This window comes from Acipenser ruthenus, chromosome 4 (genome assembly GCF_902713425.1).
Source record: "Acipenser ruthenus chromosome 4, fAciRut3.2 maternal haplotype, whole genome shotgun sequence".
Lineage (NCBI taxonomy): Eukaryota > Metazoa > Chordata > Actinopteri > Acipenseriformes > Acipenseridae > Acipenser > Acipenser ruthenus.
This window is the reverse complement of record NC_081192.1, coordinates 102,060,739-102,077,365: the sequence shown is the minus strand read 5'-3', so window position 1 is coordinate 102,077,365 and position 16,627 is coordinate 102,060,739. Positions and strand designations below refer to the sequence as shown.

The following is a 16,627-nucleotide window of genomic DNA, read 5'->3' as shown; positions in this document are numbered from 1 at the left end:
ATTAAAACAGATTGAAGCTTTACCTTTTTTTAGTTATTATGGATGGGATAAAAGATCAAAAGAACAGAAAGTCAGCCAATGGTGCTAGTTAACAGAGGTGTAGTGTATGTGAATACAGTATATATCATGTCACATCAGTGAATGATTCAGTAAACAAGATCCAACATTGCAGTTGCCAGTTTAAGAAAATGTGAGCCATTTACCTAAATGGTAAAAGTTCCTGCTAACTATAGAGGTTCAGAATTTGGCTTAGTTTGGAACTTTTAAAGGGTTCTATAAAACTGGGAAGATGCAACAACTGCATACAAGGAACAAACAAACAAAAAAAATCTTGACAGTGGTAACTATCAGGAATATCAATGGTTGTGCCCATCAATCTCAAGATTGTGGTTTGTATTCATGGTGTAGATGCAGAGCTCAAAGCAAGTATTGACATGGGTTTGTATCACAAGAAAGTATGTTTGTCAGATGGGTGAATCTTGAGGGACTGTTCAATGATTATAAAGCTGAGGGAACACAAAGCCACTTTTTCAGGAACAGCGGCTTGAAACCTGGTTCCAGGAGACTGGGAGACCTAGTTTGAGGCAACTTTGCTGTATCAAACCCCCAAGTCTCCTCTGGTGTGCTATGCAGTGGCCTGAAACCTAGTCTCCTGAAGCCAAGTTCCAAGCCACAAAGTGGCTTCATGTTTAATTGACCAACAAAGCTCTTTGACATCATTACAAATTGTCATACAAAGGTTGAAAGTGACAGTGACTAGGAGATGCTCGCTGTCTTCTGCATCACATATGGATTTTAACAAGAATGTATTCACTGTAGTGTTGAATGAAATGAAGCTAAAGAAGTTCAATTCAGATCTGCATTTATACCAAACAACCACCAATGGATAAAACTGTCGCCATCCACTGATCTTCATCATTTCTTAAAATTGTAACTTATAGTTTATAGCTTCTCTGCAGACAAGTGCGTGGTGATGTGTCTGAGGGTAATTTTTATTTATTTCATGACAGGGAAACTCATACAGGTGTTACACATTGGTCTCACATTGATGATGCAAAAAGTATTTTGGGGAACTAAATAGAAGCATCTTGTAATGGTCTTTATGGGCCTTTTCACATGTGATTAGTTTCTAAACTAACTGAACTGAGTTCCCTTGGAAACAAACTCTGGAGGAAAAGATTGCAGTTCCTTTCACACATGCACCTCAGTGCAAAAGAAAAAAAATCTGAACTGATGACTTTTACATTGCACTGAAACAAACTAACCAAACCAAAGACCAACTGTTCAGAAGGACTCAGTTTGGTTAGATTAAAACAAACTCTGAAAGAGTTCTTATGGAGCATTCACATTATCTTCCAAAACGAACTGATCCACACTCAGTTAGAAAAAATAAGCCTGAATGAACCCAGTGTGAATGCATTCTATACTGTTATGAACTATGATGACCTCAAAAGCTTTATAAAATCAGTTTCAAGGATGTAATGAAAACCTGGAAAACAAATAACTTGAATGATACATAGGTGAAAGCGCTATTTAAATATGTACATCCTATTACCTATTACCTTTAAGACCGTTTCATTGGGGGTCAGAAAGTAGGAATTTCACTGCATACAGTATGTTTTATGGCAGTTTTATTGTATTGTTGGTACACCAGACCTTTTGTCTCATATACTAAGGGTAGAACATTAACACAAAGAAACATGGATACAAAGATGTTTTATATCTTTGGTACATATATATATATATATATATATATATATATATATATATATATAGTGTTTTGGTTTCTGACAAAACTAGACACATAGAACAGAGGCCTTTGAGACAGAAACCAGATACAGTAGCTGTATTAAAATATGACTTGTGATATATCAGGAAGATTGATGAGTGACCCACAGGCCCGTCAGGCACTACAATTGACATCAGAACATAACCTGACATGTATACTTGAGCAGTATAATGTTACATGCTTCCACAAGAGCATTGTCAAGACACTGTGAATTAAAATGGATAGCACTGTAACTACAGAATGGCAATGTTCACAAAGGGTGAAATTAGAATATGGATGGTGAATGTGCACCTCACCACAGAGCATAACATGCAAAGGGAAAGGTAGTTGTCATGGTGATTAATACAGCAGCACTGGGCAAAACCAGAGAACGAAGGTCTGAGATGGAAAGTGTTTCAATACCGCACTTGACTAATAAGAATGTATTTTGTAATTAGGCGTAGCGTACAAGTTTGTAGAGTATTAAAGGAGAATTGGTTGTGAAAGGCAAAGTACATAATTAGATCTCTGAATAAAAGTTTGGCTAAAAAGGATTTGTAATTTTAATTGGGGTCTAGTTTGTTATCCTTGATGAAGAATAACTGTATTGGAAACTTGTTTATTAAGATTCACCCTAGCATTTATTTTTAAAGGTAAAATTCCCTTGCATTTCCTGAGGATATCAGACTAGATGAAGCAAGGTGGTTCGGCCATGGATTGACGACTGGAGACACAAAACTTGAAAGCAGAGGTTCCAGTGAAATACTGCACTTACTTTGAAACTGTCAATGAAATGAAATAACTACAAACTGCACTGCAGCAGCCATGGTGAACAGTACTACACTGTGACAGCAGGTATACAAGTTATAAAAATTATTCTCCACAGGAATGTAAAACATACATTTTTGCTTGTAGTCTTATATTGTTGGGAAGAAAACCCTCTGATGTATTACTGTACTTTAGTCTGAATGTTATACAAAACAAAGATTTTTTTGGAGTCGTTTGTACAGTGTTAGGTTAGGTAATGAAATGGCTAATGTGTTGGAAAAAAAGTTCAGTTCACATTGATGTTGTGAAAAACAAAGTTATTTATATATATATATATATATATATATATATATATATATATATATATATATATATATATATATATATATATATATTGTTGCATTTTCAGTTTTTTTGTTTTTTTTTTGCTTTTATAGACACACCACTATGAACCTAATCGATTTTCTCCTAACCCAAGCTTTGGAAAAAAACACAGTATGAAAAGCGTGTTAGAGACTTGAGTTTTCCTCTACCGTACTGAGTATCAATCCATTACTGTCTGCAGCTTAACATTACAAGCTGTGTGTAAAAAGGTTCAGATCCAGGTTTGAGTAATACAGTTTAGGATATAAGTTTGAGAGAAATCTCCTATCAAAATATAATGATTTAGTTCTTCATGGTATGAAAACTACATTTTGGATTAATTTTGAAGCAGACATTTTCCCATTGATTTTCCATTGATATAAAACCATATATTTACAGATGTGTAACAGGTGCCTGAGACCATTCAGAAATGTACATTGAGGCTGGTTGTTGTAAACGATAAACAGTAGACAGAAACCTTGATAGACAGTTGTTGACTTTGAAATGGAATGAATAAATTACACAATTTCCCACAAGCTGGATGGATTCCTTTGAAATGTGAAAAGCTGTTTATGATGCAGCAGAAGCTCATATTTGCCTATCAAAGTATGATAGGTATTATATAGTATCCTTGGGAAAAGACTGCTGCTAATGGGTCAAGAGCTTTCCCAGAGGCACTGTATGAGAGAGCAGCATGTAGACGGTATTGTGTTTCCCTTGCTTAATAATCACCAAGACAATCAGTACATTTTGGAATTCTTTGGGATTTCTTTGCCATTATACTTTAAGTTCTAGCAGTACCTAATAATGATGAAATATAATATCACAAAGCAAACTGTTCTGATGTGCAAGATTCAGCAAGTACTGTATACCACCAGCATCTCTAATCTTGACACAGCAGTGACTCTGGTCAGGACCTCGAAGGGTGACCTGCAATGGATAAAAATAATCCCCTAACATGAACATTGCCCTAGTATGGTATACACTAAAGAAGTGTTGATCTATAATATGTATTTTCTGATGCACTTCCCCTTTTTACCTTTTATCATTACAACATCTTGTTTTCCTTTAATAGTATAATAAGCCATTTACCTGAGATCCAATCTGTTCTCTGTATAAATAAGGATCTTATTTCACTGTTTTGAAAAAGGACAGGGACATCATTAACTAGCTAAAATTTCAAACATGCCCAAAAATCCTGGCCAGGTGACTTGCAGCATCACATTAAATGTGAATAATCCTCAAGCCCTATAAACGGAACATTACTGACTGAGAAAAAAAAACTTTTTAGACAAATTATGCCTTATGCTCAATCAATGTTAAAAAACTAAATAAATATGATTTGTTTAAACCAAATTTAACATTGCGGCTAAATTGTTCAAATACAGAATTAAAAGTTATAATAGTAATAATTTCCTGTGATATTCAGCTGGTGCTCTGAAAGCTCATTACATTTGTATATAATGTATTCAAAGCTTTTTCCCTTCATGTCACATTAGCACCTGCTGGCATCTTGCCTAGCCTGATGACAGGAATGATGTCATCCTACCTTACTTTGCATACGATACAGACATGGTCTCTTGCTCATCATTATTATCTCTTGGTTGACTGGCATTACTGTAAGTCAAGGTCAGGTCCAATGATGTCATCTCAACTTTGGCAGCTTCTCTTTATCTGACCTGATTTTACTTTCTTTACATCATCCATTATCCACAAAGCTATGGGACCCTTTTCACATCACACACATTTTTTACCAAGAAGAGAAGATTTATGTTATATCACAACTTCATCTTATTGTATAATGAGTTAGTCTATTAGTCTATTTATTAAGATGTGGTTTTCAGAGAAGATTCCTTCCATTGGTGTAAGGCAACATTTCCTTCACATTTCAAATGAAATTTGCAATAGATTTATTGTTACACACAGATCAATACCATGCAGTGAAACAGATAAAGCAAACACTTAGTTGTCAGTCATATGTTAAATACAAAGCCAGTGTGTATACAATGAGTAGAGCAGGAGGGACATTCTTTCTCTCACTGTTATGAGATTTGTAGCAGAAAAAATAAACAAACAGGAATGAAAAAGGGTCGCCATGTCAATCACATGTCATCCTGAAACTTCACTTTCTGACATATTTAAAGAATATTGCCCTAGTGTATTAACTATAAAGAAGCGTAGATCTATAATATGCTGAACTCCAGAATGTTTTGATGCACCCCCCCCCCTTTACCATTCATTAAAACATCTTGTTTTCCTTTCTTACTAGATGGGTCTTTTTATTATGATTTGTTTATTTAGCAGACGCCTTTATCCAAGGCGACTTACAGGGACTAGGGTGTGTGAACTATGCATCAGCTGCAGAGTCACTTACAACAATGTCTCACCCGAAAGACGGAGCACAAGGTTAAGTGACTTGCTCAGGGTCACACAATGAGTCAGTGGCTGAGGTAGGATTTGAACTGGGGACCATCTGGTTACAAGCCCTTTTCTTTAACCACTGGACCACACAGCCACCCGACATACTCTCCTGGAAGCTCTTTGATCCTTGCTTTTCACCCAATTAAAGGCATGCACTGAACTCAAATGTCAATGCATAGTATGTCAGGAGAATTTCATATTAATCCATAGAAAAACCTATAGCTGGAAGTATACCTAACTCGTATGTATTTATGTACCTATTGAGATGAAATTGGATGCACCTACTGTATGTGTACAATGACTTTAGAAAAAAAGATTAAAAACTCAGATAAGCTCAAAAACTATAAATAAAAATATAAAACAATTTCTTGGTAGGCTGTAAATAGATTAGATTTTTTTTTACCATTACAAATATAATGCTGCTATTTTACTAAAAGTAGTTGACACGATGACTATCTGTATATAGAGAAAAATGGGTTTTGATTACTACAGTGACAAGTCTTTTCTTTTGCATGTTTGTATATCGGCGATGTAGCATTCTTACACAATACGCTTGAAATGTTCAAAATGCTTGGCTACTGCTTCGTTCTCATGTTAATATTGTATCGATGGGCACTAGTCAAAAAGCTTTTACTGAGAACAGTTTCATGGATATTAAACATGTACAATAAAAGCACATGGTTACCTTACAGTATATATGAAAATGTCCCTGAGATTGTATTTCTTTTCTGCTTTGTACCAGTTTTCACTAGTTTTTGTTTAGTGTAATTGTAGTGGTGACTACTTCTCACGAACAAACCTGAAGCCTTAAAAAATACTTTGGAAAGCTGCCAAACACTGGCAAAACATTCCAAAGGTAACACTCCCAGTGTTTAAGGGGATCGTGTTTCAACAAATACCTACCCATTTATACTACTGATAGTAAAAAGATTTATGAAACACAGACTCTTATGGTCCTGACGAATAATTTTTTTAATATAAACAATAATTATCATTAAGGTTGACACTGGCCTCGCCCCCCAAAATATGTGCATTTTTTATGTTATTTTATCATTTTTCTTCACTTGCGTGTAGGGGAGGATGCATGGTAGCGACACAGTGAAGCAGCAAACTCATAGATACCGATGATCGACATCTGCTGTCTCGTATAGGTTCAATTGGGCAGGTATGCTGCTGTAAACTTTATATGAACAACAAAAAAATTAATAAATACTTAACTACGTGCATCTTGGTATGATCCTGTGCTGGGTTGGGTCGAATGAAAAAAAACAGCAACCGACAAAACAGTAGAAGAATCAGCCAGGTGGTGACCCTAATGATCATCAATAACTTTATAGACTGAATCCTAAAAAGTCAAATAGATAAACAATGCCATCACTGATTTAAAAGTCAAGCTACTAAAACTGGCATTTTGGCTAATGTTAACGTTTGTCTACTTCTGATGGCCGGTTAGTACTAATCTTGGAATATGTAATGTCAGCAAGGTAGTCCAAGATTAGTGAGAACCAGACACTAATCTTTTACCGTCAACTAAATATTCCCTTTTAAAACAAATAAAATTGTGTTGCAGAACAGAATAGATTTGTATAGTGTGCACCCAAGCATTAAAACCATACCATGTGGGCAATTCAGAAGCAGTACAGCAGTGCTAAGCTTGCACCATTTTCTGTAAAACTGCTACAACTAAAGTGCAATGATCTCTTAACCTCCTCAGTGATTAATCTGACCATTTGTAATAGTCAGGATTTGTTTTCCCATTTAGAAAAAAAACAGTTTTTTCTCACAAATGCTTGGTGAGAATGGGCCTCTGTATAAAATACATGTGGCACTAGTATTTTAGACATTTATTTTATATGCTGCTCATGTTGTGGGGTAATTTTCTTGTACCACTGCAGATTGTTAAATTTCTTCAACGCTTAGCTATATCAATCATTCAAGAAGACAAGGGAGGGGCAAAAGCTTTGCTGATAAAAGTGTTCTGATCCTTCCGATAAGCAGGTTTTGGGCAGGGTAACAGGGGGAGGAATGCTCAATTGGTCAATAGCCTTGAAGCAGTCTCAGGCGCTGATTGATGGTGTTCATTTCATGTTCCCTCTAACCTTGTGGCAAACTAGATTTTCCTTTCCAAATAACTGACTTAATTTTCTCTCAGTAACTGACCTAGTAAATCTTTGATCCACGTGGCTATGAACAACCTTCTACTTGCAAAAGTTTATAACCACCTTTTTCTTTCTGGCACTTTCATAACCATGTGAAAAAGGAGAGACAGACAAAGAATTACAGCAGTGTCAGAAAAAGTTAAAATTAAAAAACACAACACAGGTGCTGATAAGAATTTTCTTTTTGTGGTTTTTGTTATTCCAATAAAAAATACATTCATACAGAAATATAACAATCTTGCAAAACAATTTCAAATAAAATCTTGGAAAGCAAAAAATCTTACAAAAATTTTACAAAGAGATTCTTTACATAACAGGGCTTTTTTTTTTTTTTTTTTTTTTTTTTTTAAAGAAATGAGCAGTATTATTAATAGAAACATTTGTTGGTAAAGTTGCAAGCAAATATTTCAGCTTCATTAAGGCTCAATTCTCACCTGAGTGTTATTGGATACCTTTTTAAAAGACATGCTGCAATGTACACAGCACAAGCTTGTCCGAGTGAGATTATACAGAACTGCAGCAAGTGGATTAAATTATTTTCCAATGAATACACTCCAAAACTAATCAAACAGACCGCTTGTGTAATTACTGCGAGTGTATAAAACAAAGCTTGGATTACTAGTCCTAGTTTCCTGCCTAACTGAAGAGTAAAACACAAAACATCACTTCTATCAGTTTCTTTTCGTGCGATATTTAAGAAAAGAAATCATGGCAGGTTTTTGGTCCCCCCTTTCACTAGGGTGAAAGCAAGTGTGTAGAAAGTGTGGCATTTCCCAGTCACAACACATTTACTATCAATCGCTCCAGTAAGAGTAGCTCACCGGATCAGGTATCAGCAGGTTAAGCAGAAATAGTTCAAATACTAAAAGTCAGTGGAGTTTCTGGCATGCTGCAATTCTGTTTGCATTGTTCCAGTGTTCAGATTAAGACACTACTCTCCAGACAGGTCAATCACTAACATACAGAGTCAGCAGTCTGAAACATTTTGTGTGCCAGAAAAGCCTTTAGCAGATCATCCAGGAGACGCATCAAAAGGCAGGGTCTGCCAGAAGAAGTTACCCTGTTAGTTGCAATAAATCTAGCATTTGCTGCATTCACGGTTGCAAGCAAATGAGCTTTAAAGTCTCCAAGCATACAACGTTCTATCAAAAAGAGGCCGCTAGAGGATTTCAAATGGAATTAATAGTTTGTTTTTTTTTAAACTTGATTTTATTTGGTTGATAGGGTCTGTTAACAGTAGTTTGACGTACATTTTCAAATGTATTTAAACGTGGAATACACACATATTGAGCATGAATATCTATACACAGTACATACTACACAGTAGTAAATACATTAAAAGAAAGTGTTTAAGTGCTCGTATAATCTATGTATGAACTCTCTGGTCAAGATTATTTTATAACTTCTTTTGCTTGAAGTGAGAACCGTTTCTAGAGAACATGTGCATGATACTTTAATGACGACAGTCAACTAGATATATTGATACCAATAAAAGACAACATATTATAGCAAACAGACACTTTGGTACTGGACAATTACATACGGGCTGATGGCATGTTTTTGTTTTACTATCCAGATATAAAACTTCATGTGAAATAGAGCCTTAATAAAGCTTTCTACCACCCATACCACTGTATGCAACCCATCCCTAGGGACAAGGTCACTTGCATAAGGCACCATTATTAAGGTCAACAGTGCATGAACAGGTAGACAAAAAACAGAAATTAGTCCTCAAGGCATAAATAATCTAAACAAATTAGCTGCATGATTAAATCAGTTGCTAAGCAATAGTGGTTTCTCCAACCAAAAAAAAAAAAAAAAATTATCAAGGCTTTATGTACAATATTGTAACATTTAACCAATTGTATTTTGCTGCTCTTTTATTGGAATCAATTTGCAGTCCTGATTACAATGAACAGGAAGAGTACAAACCCTGAAACCATGCAACACCTGTCTATTATAATGAAGTTATAGTTGTGTTATATCTCTAAATACACATCTTATACAATAGATTACAAATGAGCTTTGTAGCATGTGTAAAACAAGCTACTTAACACATTGCACATTTATTAGCTGCACCAAACACCAAAAAAGCTCCTCTCATTCAGGAATAGGTTTCCGTCTCCACCACGGAACGGGCTGTAGCCTTTATGGCAAATAAAGGCTCAAAATGGCCCCGTGGAGACGTCTGGTGGCAAACCATATCCAGGCTCCCTCGCCCTCACGCATCAACATTCAGACCCATGTTCTCATAGTTCTACTCACGACCACAAGAACACTAAAACAAAATCGTTCCCTGTCATCCAGTCAAAAGCAACTTTAGCTCCTCATACAGTAACACACAGTACAGTCACCCAGTCAGGAACATTCTTAGTGCACAAGCACACCACACAAGCCAATCGGGATAGGTACCAGTGTGTGTGTCCAGAAACCCCCCCACCCTCAAAACATTACGCACCACTCATCGTTTTTTTTTTTTTTTTTTTTTTTTTTGCTTTGCTGCTTCGTACTTGATTTCGTTTCAGCCTTCAGAACACCATTGTGGAGAAGTCCTGGAGGCACAGGATAGGGTGCAAAATGGCATGCTTTGGCTGGAACACACATCCCTCCTCGCAGGGCAGTTCAACCTTGAAGCTAATTAGCAGACAAGATTTTCCTGCTTTTCTGGCAACACTCAAAGGTGTCTCTTCATGTGAAGAGCCAGGTGGTCAGACCTTGAGAAACACCTGCAAATAAAACACGAATATCATGCAGATTATTAAGAGTGCCTATGAGAATATGTACAGAATCACATTGTCCAATTATCTTTGCACATGCAATGTGTTTCAATATGGTATAGTTGAAAACTGAACATATGCAACCTGTACTAGGCACATAATGCCCTTATAAGTGTATCCAACTATGAATTTACTTAAAACCCACAATCTCATCATATTTAAATACCTAAAATGTGGCACTAAAAGCTCAAATGGACATGCATGAAAACAAAACAATGAAAGTGACCAGCTGTCTCTGTATGTAGGTCAGCAGTTTTCTCTGCTGAAATCCATGGGAATCCTGTACATACCTGTCACAGTGACTGCATTTAAATGGCTTGGCCCCAGTGTGCTTCCTGAAGTGTCTGGTTAATTCATCACTTCTTGCAAAACGCCACTCGCAACCTTCCCATGAACACCTGTAAGGCTTTTCACCTGTAAAAAAACAAACGAAATATAATGTAATAGGAGATAACCTCAAGCTCATCTGCTGCCTTCCATTCCTTATTCCACTCTGACATTTTTAGTCTATTAACAATATTGTCGACTTTCTTGCTTAAATAGGGTTTTAGATTAATAAATTATGTGTGGGGATTTTGATGTAAATAAAAATAGTTTATATATATATATATATATATATATATATATATATATATATATATATATATATATATATATATATATATTCCCCAGTGGAAGTTTCTCTAGTTTGAAACCAGTTTTGCCTTCTGCACTTCCTTTTATAAATGCATAAAACTGGCCAGAATGCATGGAATGTTACAACACCTCCAGTAAGACGCACGGACAGAAAGGGCTCAAATGGTTCAAAGTTAACAAAGAATTTTGTGAAGGCAGTGGATACAAGAAATGTGCTTGTATTAATATAATTCAGATGCGACTACAAATCAGACATCATCATCATCATCATAATCTTAATAATAATTGCAGATTCACTTAAAACTAGTGCTCATTAATTGTCAAAATAGAACTGAAACAGAAAACAAAAGGAAATGAGTTGACTGATGGCAACAGCAACAACAACATTACAGCATGCACACAAAATACCTCCCCTCTCTCAGGTAACCTTCCTCCACTGTTTGGACTACAAATACCTATTATGCACCTACTCCCTCTGTCCAAAGAAGACAACCTCCCCCAACTCACACATGCACAGCAAATTAGGTTAAAGTTCAGATATGTGACCTTTAAGCAGAACCCCCTTGAAGAATCCATTTTAAATCTAGATAAAGTCCCTTTTTAATGTTACAAGGCCTATAAAACATGAAATAAAACAGCAAAACATTAATCTTTAAATCCTTAATCCTGCATGTTGACAGCAACTTATCCTTTCCTGGTTTATTTTTCTGAAACAGGAACATATTTAAAAAAGGCAGCACACATCCTTATTTGATGCCTCTGGAGGAACCAATGGCTTTCAGCACCAGCCTTTGGGGAATGACGTCACCTGTAGGTTCTGGATCCTTTCCCATGAGTTGCATAATGTTATGAACACATGAACATAGGGGTAGTCCCATCTCTGCTTAGGCAGCTAAAACAAGACAGAGTGAAAATACCAACCTGTATGAGTGCGCTGATGTGCTTTTAGGTGAGAACTTTTTGTGTAAACCTTCCGGCATCCATTAAAATGACACCTATGGACCCGCTTTCTACCATCTGGGGAAGTCTCTCCATTGACTGGGTTAGTCTTTTCTAAAGTCTTTCCAACACCACTGATCCGAATTTTACCCGGTGAGTGCAGCTCCGTCTGTAGGCCCCTCCACACCTGAGGAGTGGTGGGTTCCTTGCTTAGTTCTGGAGAAGACGGTGGAGTGGTAATAATTGAAGAGCTTAAGTGTCCAGAATTGACCAAGACATCATTTAAAGGATTTGAGGTAAAATGAACAGTTGGCGAGAGCTCCTCCGAGCTATCCGACAACTCACTGCTAGCGTCCGAGTTTAAACTGTTGGTCTCCACGTTTTGGTTATCCTGATTATCCTCCTCTTTTACATGAGGGATCTTTGAATCCGACTCCTTATCCCCACAAGCCAAGATAAGTTTGCTCCAGAGGTCCTCTTGACTGTCAAACTTGAGATCAGACGCTGACACATAAGGCTCACTTTGAAGGTACCTTTCTAACTCCAGGCACGTCTAAAAGGAAGGACAAAAAAAAAAGTTTAATTGTCTGTTGACCCAAAATAAATTGATCTACAAGTATGATTAAAACAGAGAAATGCTTTAGCACATGCATTATGTACACTGACTTAACCCATGTCCTTGTATTGTAGCTCAGCTTCTATGAATTGACCAGTCAGGCAATCAATGAAGCTGCAGAAAAACCACACATTTCCTGTGTAAGAGCTCGGCCTGTGCACTTTCCTAGAAGTCTATTTCAAAGTATAATGAACTAATGTGCACATTCAACTTTGTCATGAATGTCTACTACTGATGTTAAACTATAGAAACATAACAAAAGAAGAAAACAAACTCCACTCTGTTAGAGTAGCAAAGAGCTTTTCGACAGGATACAGAAGGGGGATATTATTCTGCAGTGAAGCCAAGAGTCCTTCGGTTAACAGAGAACTTAATATTAACCTAGAGCAGTAAGGGTATGAGTCATGAGGCTATTTTCTTTTACTGAAGGCCAGGGTACTTCCTCCAAGTTGTTTTTTGGCACTCTGCCAATGAAGTTTTGTGGTACATGTTTTGTTATTCATAATTTCCATGTTTAAAAGGATTCAGATGTGCAAGGGTCAGCACTTAAGAACCCAACCTGATTTAAGTGTCAATGCTTTGCAAAATCTTGGCCACCAGGGTCCACTTGGGATTTGCTAACCATGTTGATTGATGCAAAGGAAGCTGCTTCCCCTTGCAGGCAGCTGATGAGTCCTTTACACACTCTCACTGCATATTTGTAAAATAGTTTACTATCTTGACAAGCACAAGGTAAAGGTTAGCTTTTTGTATTATCACTGGCAATGATTAAGATACCAGTGATGATTGCCCAGTGCATTGATATTAACCTAAAAATAACAAACTAGGTTGCTTTTTCTTTAATTCTTTAAAAAAAAAAAAAACACCCAAAAATACAAACTTTCCATAATAAACTTTAAACTGACTAGTACAAATGGTGTTAATTAGAGAACATCCATAAAAAAGCAACATTTATGGTTCTACCAGGGGCCTAAAAAAAAAAAAAAAAACTTTATTAGGGTCTTGTTAAAAATGTGATAAAAAGCCTAATGTAAATTGCCCATTACGTGGATGGTCGAGCATAGAAAGCAACTGTATGGCAATTTAAATGCCTCTGAGTCGAGTGAAGAAGAACTTGGCACTTTGCCCAAATCCCAAATGCCTGAAGGAAACTACTTGGATAAATTTCAATCACGTACAAACTGCAACAGTCTTTTTGAAAGAAAAAAATGCATACAACTGGGGCATGCTGGTGAACATGTATGTATTGAGACAACATTACCCTCATGTTTAAAATAACGATGTAATATAAACAGTTAGTGCCCGTGCCTTTACTTACGGTCATTGGGTTTGTTTAATTATGGCAAACATCAATAGACCCTAAACGACCCTCCACAAAACGATCACATATAAAAGCAGAAAATATTATGCGCAATCGATCAAAGTAGCTGACGTACCATATCCCTGCTATAAAACAGGTTTAGTAATGTGTCCTGTGTGCGTGCGCATGGTTCCATCATGGGGCTGCATCTTGCAAATGTATGTAATCACAACACTATATTTCATTCAAATCACGCCATTCATTTATATCAGGATCAACCATAGTCTGGAATGCTTGGAAATAGTTACATACAGTGGACTGCGCTGGGGAGTAAACATGATTGACACTTACTATATTGTTTACTTTTAAACCAAAACAAAACAGTGTGTCTCCGCAGATGATAACATCCAGATGTGACGTCTGGAATGGATACAGCCATGAATTTAGGTATAAACTTAATAATAATAATAATAATAATAATAATAATAATAATAATAATAATATTGGAATCACGTAAGTGTCCCTTGTAAATGTAATGGACAACGATCAAAGCAGCAATTATGCAGCTTGTGCAGCTAAAATCAAACTACCAAGACACACAGATACATGCATTGAAAACAACATGAAATCAATGTAACGATCCGTACACTGTGCGAAGATTGTTTTAATGTAACAGCATAATATACAAGTGTTACCTGCTGCCAATATTCTTCCAGCGATGGTAAAGCTGAAAAATACCCGGTGTCGTGGACGATCTGGAGCTCCTGAAAGATGCTGCACATTGGTAGAACATCCATTTTTTAATCCCAAAGATATATCTCAAAAACTAATTTATTTTGTTAATATATAGATAGAGATAGATAGATAGATAGATAGATAGATAGATAGATATTTTAAATGTATTTAAGCAAGTAAGCTTGGAGTACTTGCATATGCAATTGCACAGCAATTAAATATTGTTTTTGCTTCCACTGCTATAGCACTGCAATCACCTAAACTGTACTCTATTTGCAAACACTGAACTAACTGCAAAACCTAAAGCTCTCTAAACTTCCCTATTCAAACCTTCCAGCCAGCCTACCCCTCGTGACCACATTACGCTCGTCGACAGCCGACCAATGGCCCCATACCAGCTTGCCCGCACGCCTATGATATCACCGTCGACCAATGGTAAGCGTCTCCTGACACAAACTCGTCCTCTGTGCTGCTTCTATTGGTTAGTTTGACCTGGGATTCCCTCTCCCTATTGGAAGCTGTATATTCTATTTTTAGAACAGTATATAAACTCATTCTAGCTCAGTCCGCTCCGGTTGTAGCCTTTTTTCTTCCTCATTTTGTGGTTGGCTATCACAGGGAGCGCTTCTGAGCAGGGAAGGAGAGGATTATTTTATTTATTTATTTGTTTGTTTTAAAGGAAAGAACCAATGTTTAATCATTTGTGATCTAAACCTCCGGGTAAATTTCTTATAAATCCTATGTAACGCAAAAAACGTCCAAAATATAGTTTAACATCAGTGTTAGGGGATAGCATTGTCGTAAAGAAACAAACAAAAAACGTAATACCTCACCCAGCGTTTTCAGTTTCCTATTATTATAGTAAAGCGACACAGTATTTAGAACAAACCTAAATGTATTTAAATTGATTTTTTTAAAAATGTGATGGTTGTTTATTGTATATTGTAACGACTCTATGTTGCAGGACTGCCATTGTACCTTCTTTGACAGTGAATGAGAAAGTAATTTCCACAGGGGCAGCCAAAACTAGCGACACATCACTTTTGAGCTCGACAGTCCTGCTCGATAGCTTAACTGAATGTATTCAGTGAGCACGAGAAGGTATGTAGAGCGGGCCGAGAATGTTTCACAGATATAAATAAGATTTCGCATACTACGTGATTCGAAATTATCGTAAATTAGAATGATCTCAGCCATTTCACTTACTGTTTGTTGAATTAAAAAGTCGAGGTATTGGATTAAACATTTCTTAATTTAAAGCAACTCAAACGCTTGTGTGAAAGTTTAATATTATACATTTAAATGTATGACTTTGTAATGCCTTCTGTGTCTAACTGGTAAACCGTACTCTTTTATTGTTATTTTAGACTTTTTTTTTATTTTTATTTTTTATTAAAGCTGGCCGTTCTATCTGAAAATTCTGCGGTCATGCAGGGTTTCCCCAACCCTGGTCCTGGGGACCCACTGTGTCTTCTGGTTTTCATTCCAACTTTACTTGATTGAACCCTTAATTGAACTATTCATTAGCTTAATTAAACTTTTTTTGTTTATTTGTTATTGTTTTCAGCTTTTAAACAGTTGGAGATTTGAAATTAACTACAATTTTATAAGTAACTAAATCAGCAACTTTTTAGGAGCTGAGAACAATTAAAATGGTCTAAGCACATTAGTTCAGTTAAGGGTTTAATTAAGTAATTGAGAACTTGGTTGGAATGAAAACCAGAAGTCACAGTGGGTCTAGCTTGTGTGTGTGTATCTATCTATCTATCTAGCTATATATAAATTACACACAGTACCTTGGACTGGGATCTAGGAGGCCTGCAAGGTTCCATCGTGATTTCCAGCAGCATGTGTTAACACACGGTGCTAAGATAAGGACTGAAAGGGTTAAAAGGCTTGCTCTGTTAAATTAAGAAAAGTGTCATTTAATAGTATTTTGACACTTGTGCTTCAAAGCACACAATCACAACCAGCTTCTAATGCTAGATGCATCAGTCTCCTGAGGGAAGTCTCAACATTCTTCTCTTATGATGTGGCTCACATTCAGCTTTAGCTACAAATCTGCTAGCAGACAGTTTGTCCACAATCTGGTAACTCAAAAGTTCACAACTGCAAGGCTTTCCTTTGCTGACAGCACATAAATAA

At 36.5% G+C, this 16,627-nt stretch overlaps 1 protein-coding gene across 1 annotated transcript; it reads right to left on the bottom strand.

Annotated features, from left to right (window-relative positions):
- Positions 1–7,643: 7,643 nt before the first annotated feature.
- LOC117400568 (Krueppel-like factor 6) lies at positions 7,644–14,837 on the bottom strand. Its single transcript, XM_034000714.3, has 4 exons — positions 14,443–14,837; positions 11,814–12,384; positions 10,547–10,670; positions 7,644–10,205 (listed from the first exon to the last, which is right to left on the bottom strand). The coding sequence occupies exons 1-4, from the start codon at positions 14,542–14,544 to the stop codon at positions 10,154–10,156; spliced, it is 849 nt and encodes a 282-aa protein (XP_033856605.1). The 5' UTR covers positions 14,545–14,837; the 3' UTR covers positions 7,644–10,153.
- Between the last annotated feature and the right edge of the window lie 1,790 nt (positions 14,838–16,627).

What these genes read in the sequence shown, in the direction of transcription:
- LOC117400568 (XM_034000714.3), bottom strand. Translation starts at nt 14,544, where the DNA reads ATGGATGTTCTACCAATGTGCAGCATCTTTCAGGAGCTCCAGATCGTC. An exon ending in TGGAAGAATATTGGCAGCAG is followed by an intron (nt 12,385 to 14,442) that starts GTAACACTTGTA and finishes CCTTCCTTTTAG; the next exon opens with ACGTGCCTGGAGTTAGAAAG. An exon ending in ACATCAGCGCACTCATACAG is followed by an intron (nt 10,671 to 11,813) that starts GTTGGTATTTTC and finishes GTTTTTTTACAG; the next exon opens with GTGAAAAGCCTTACAGGTGT.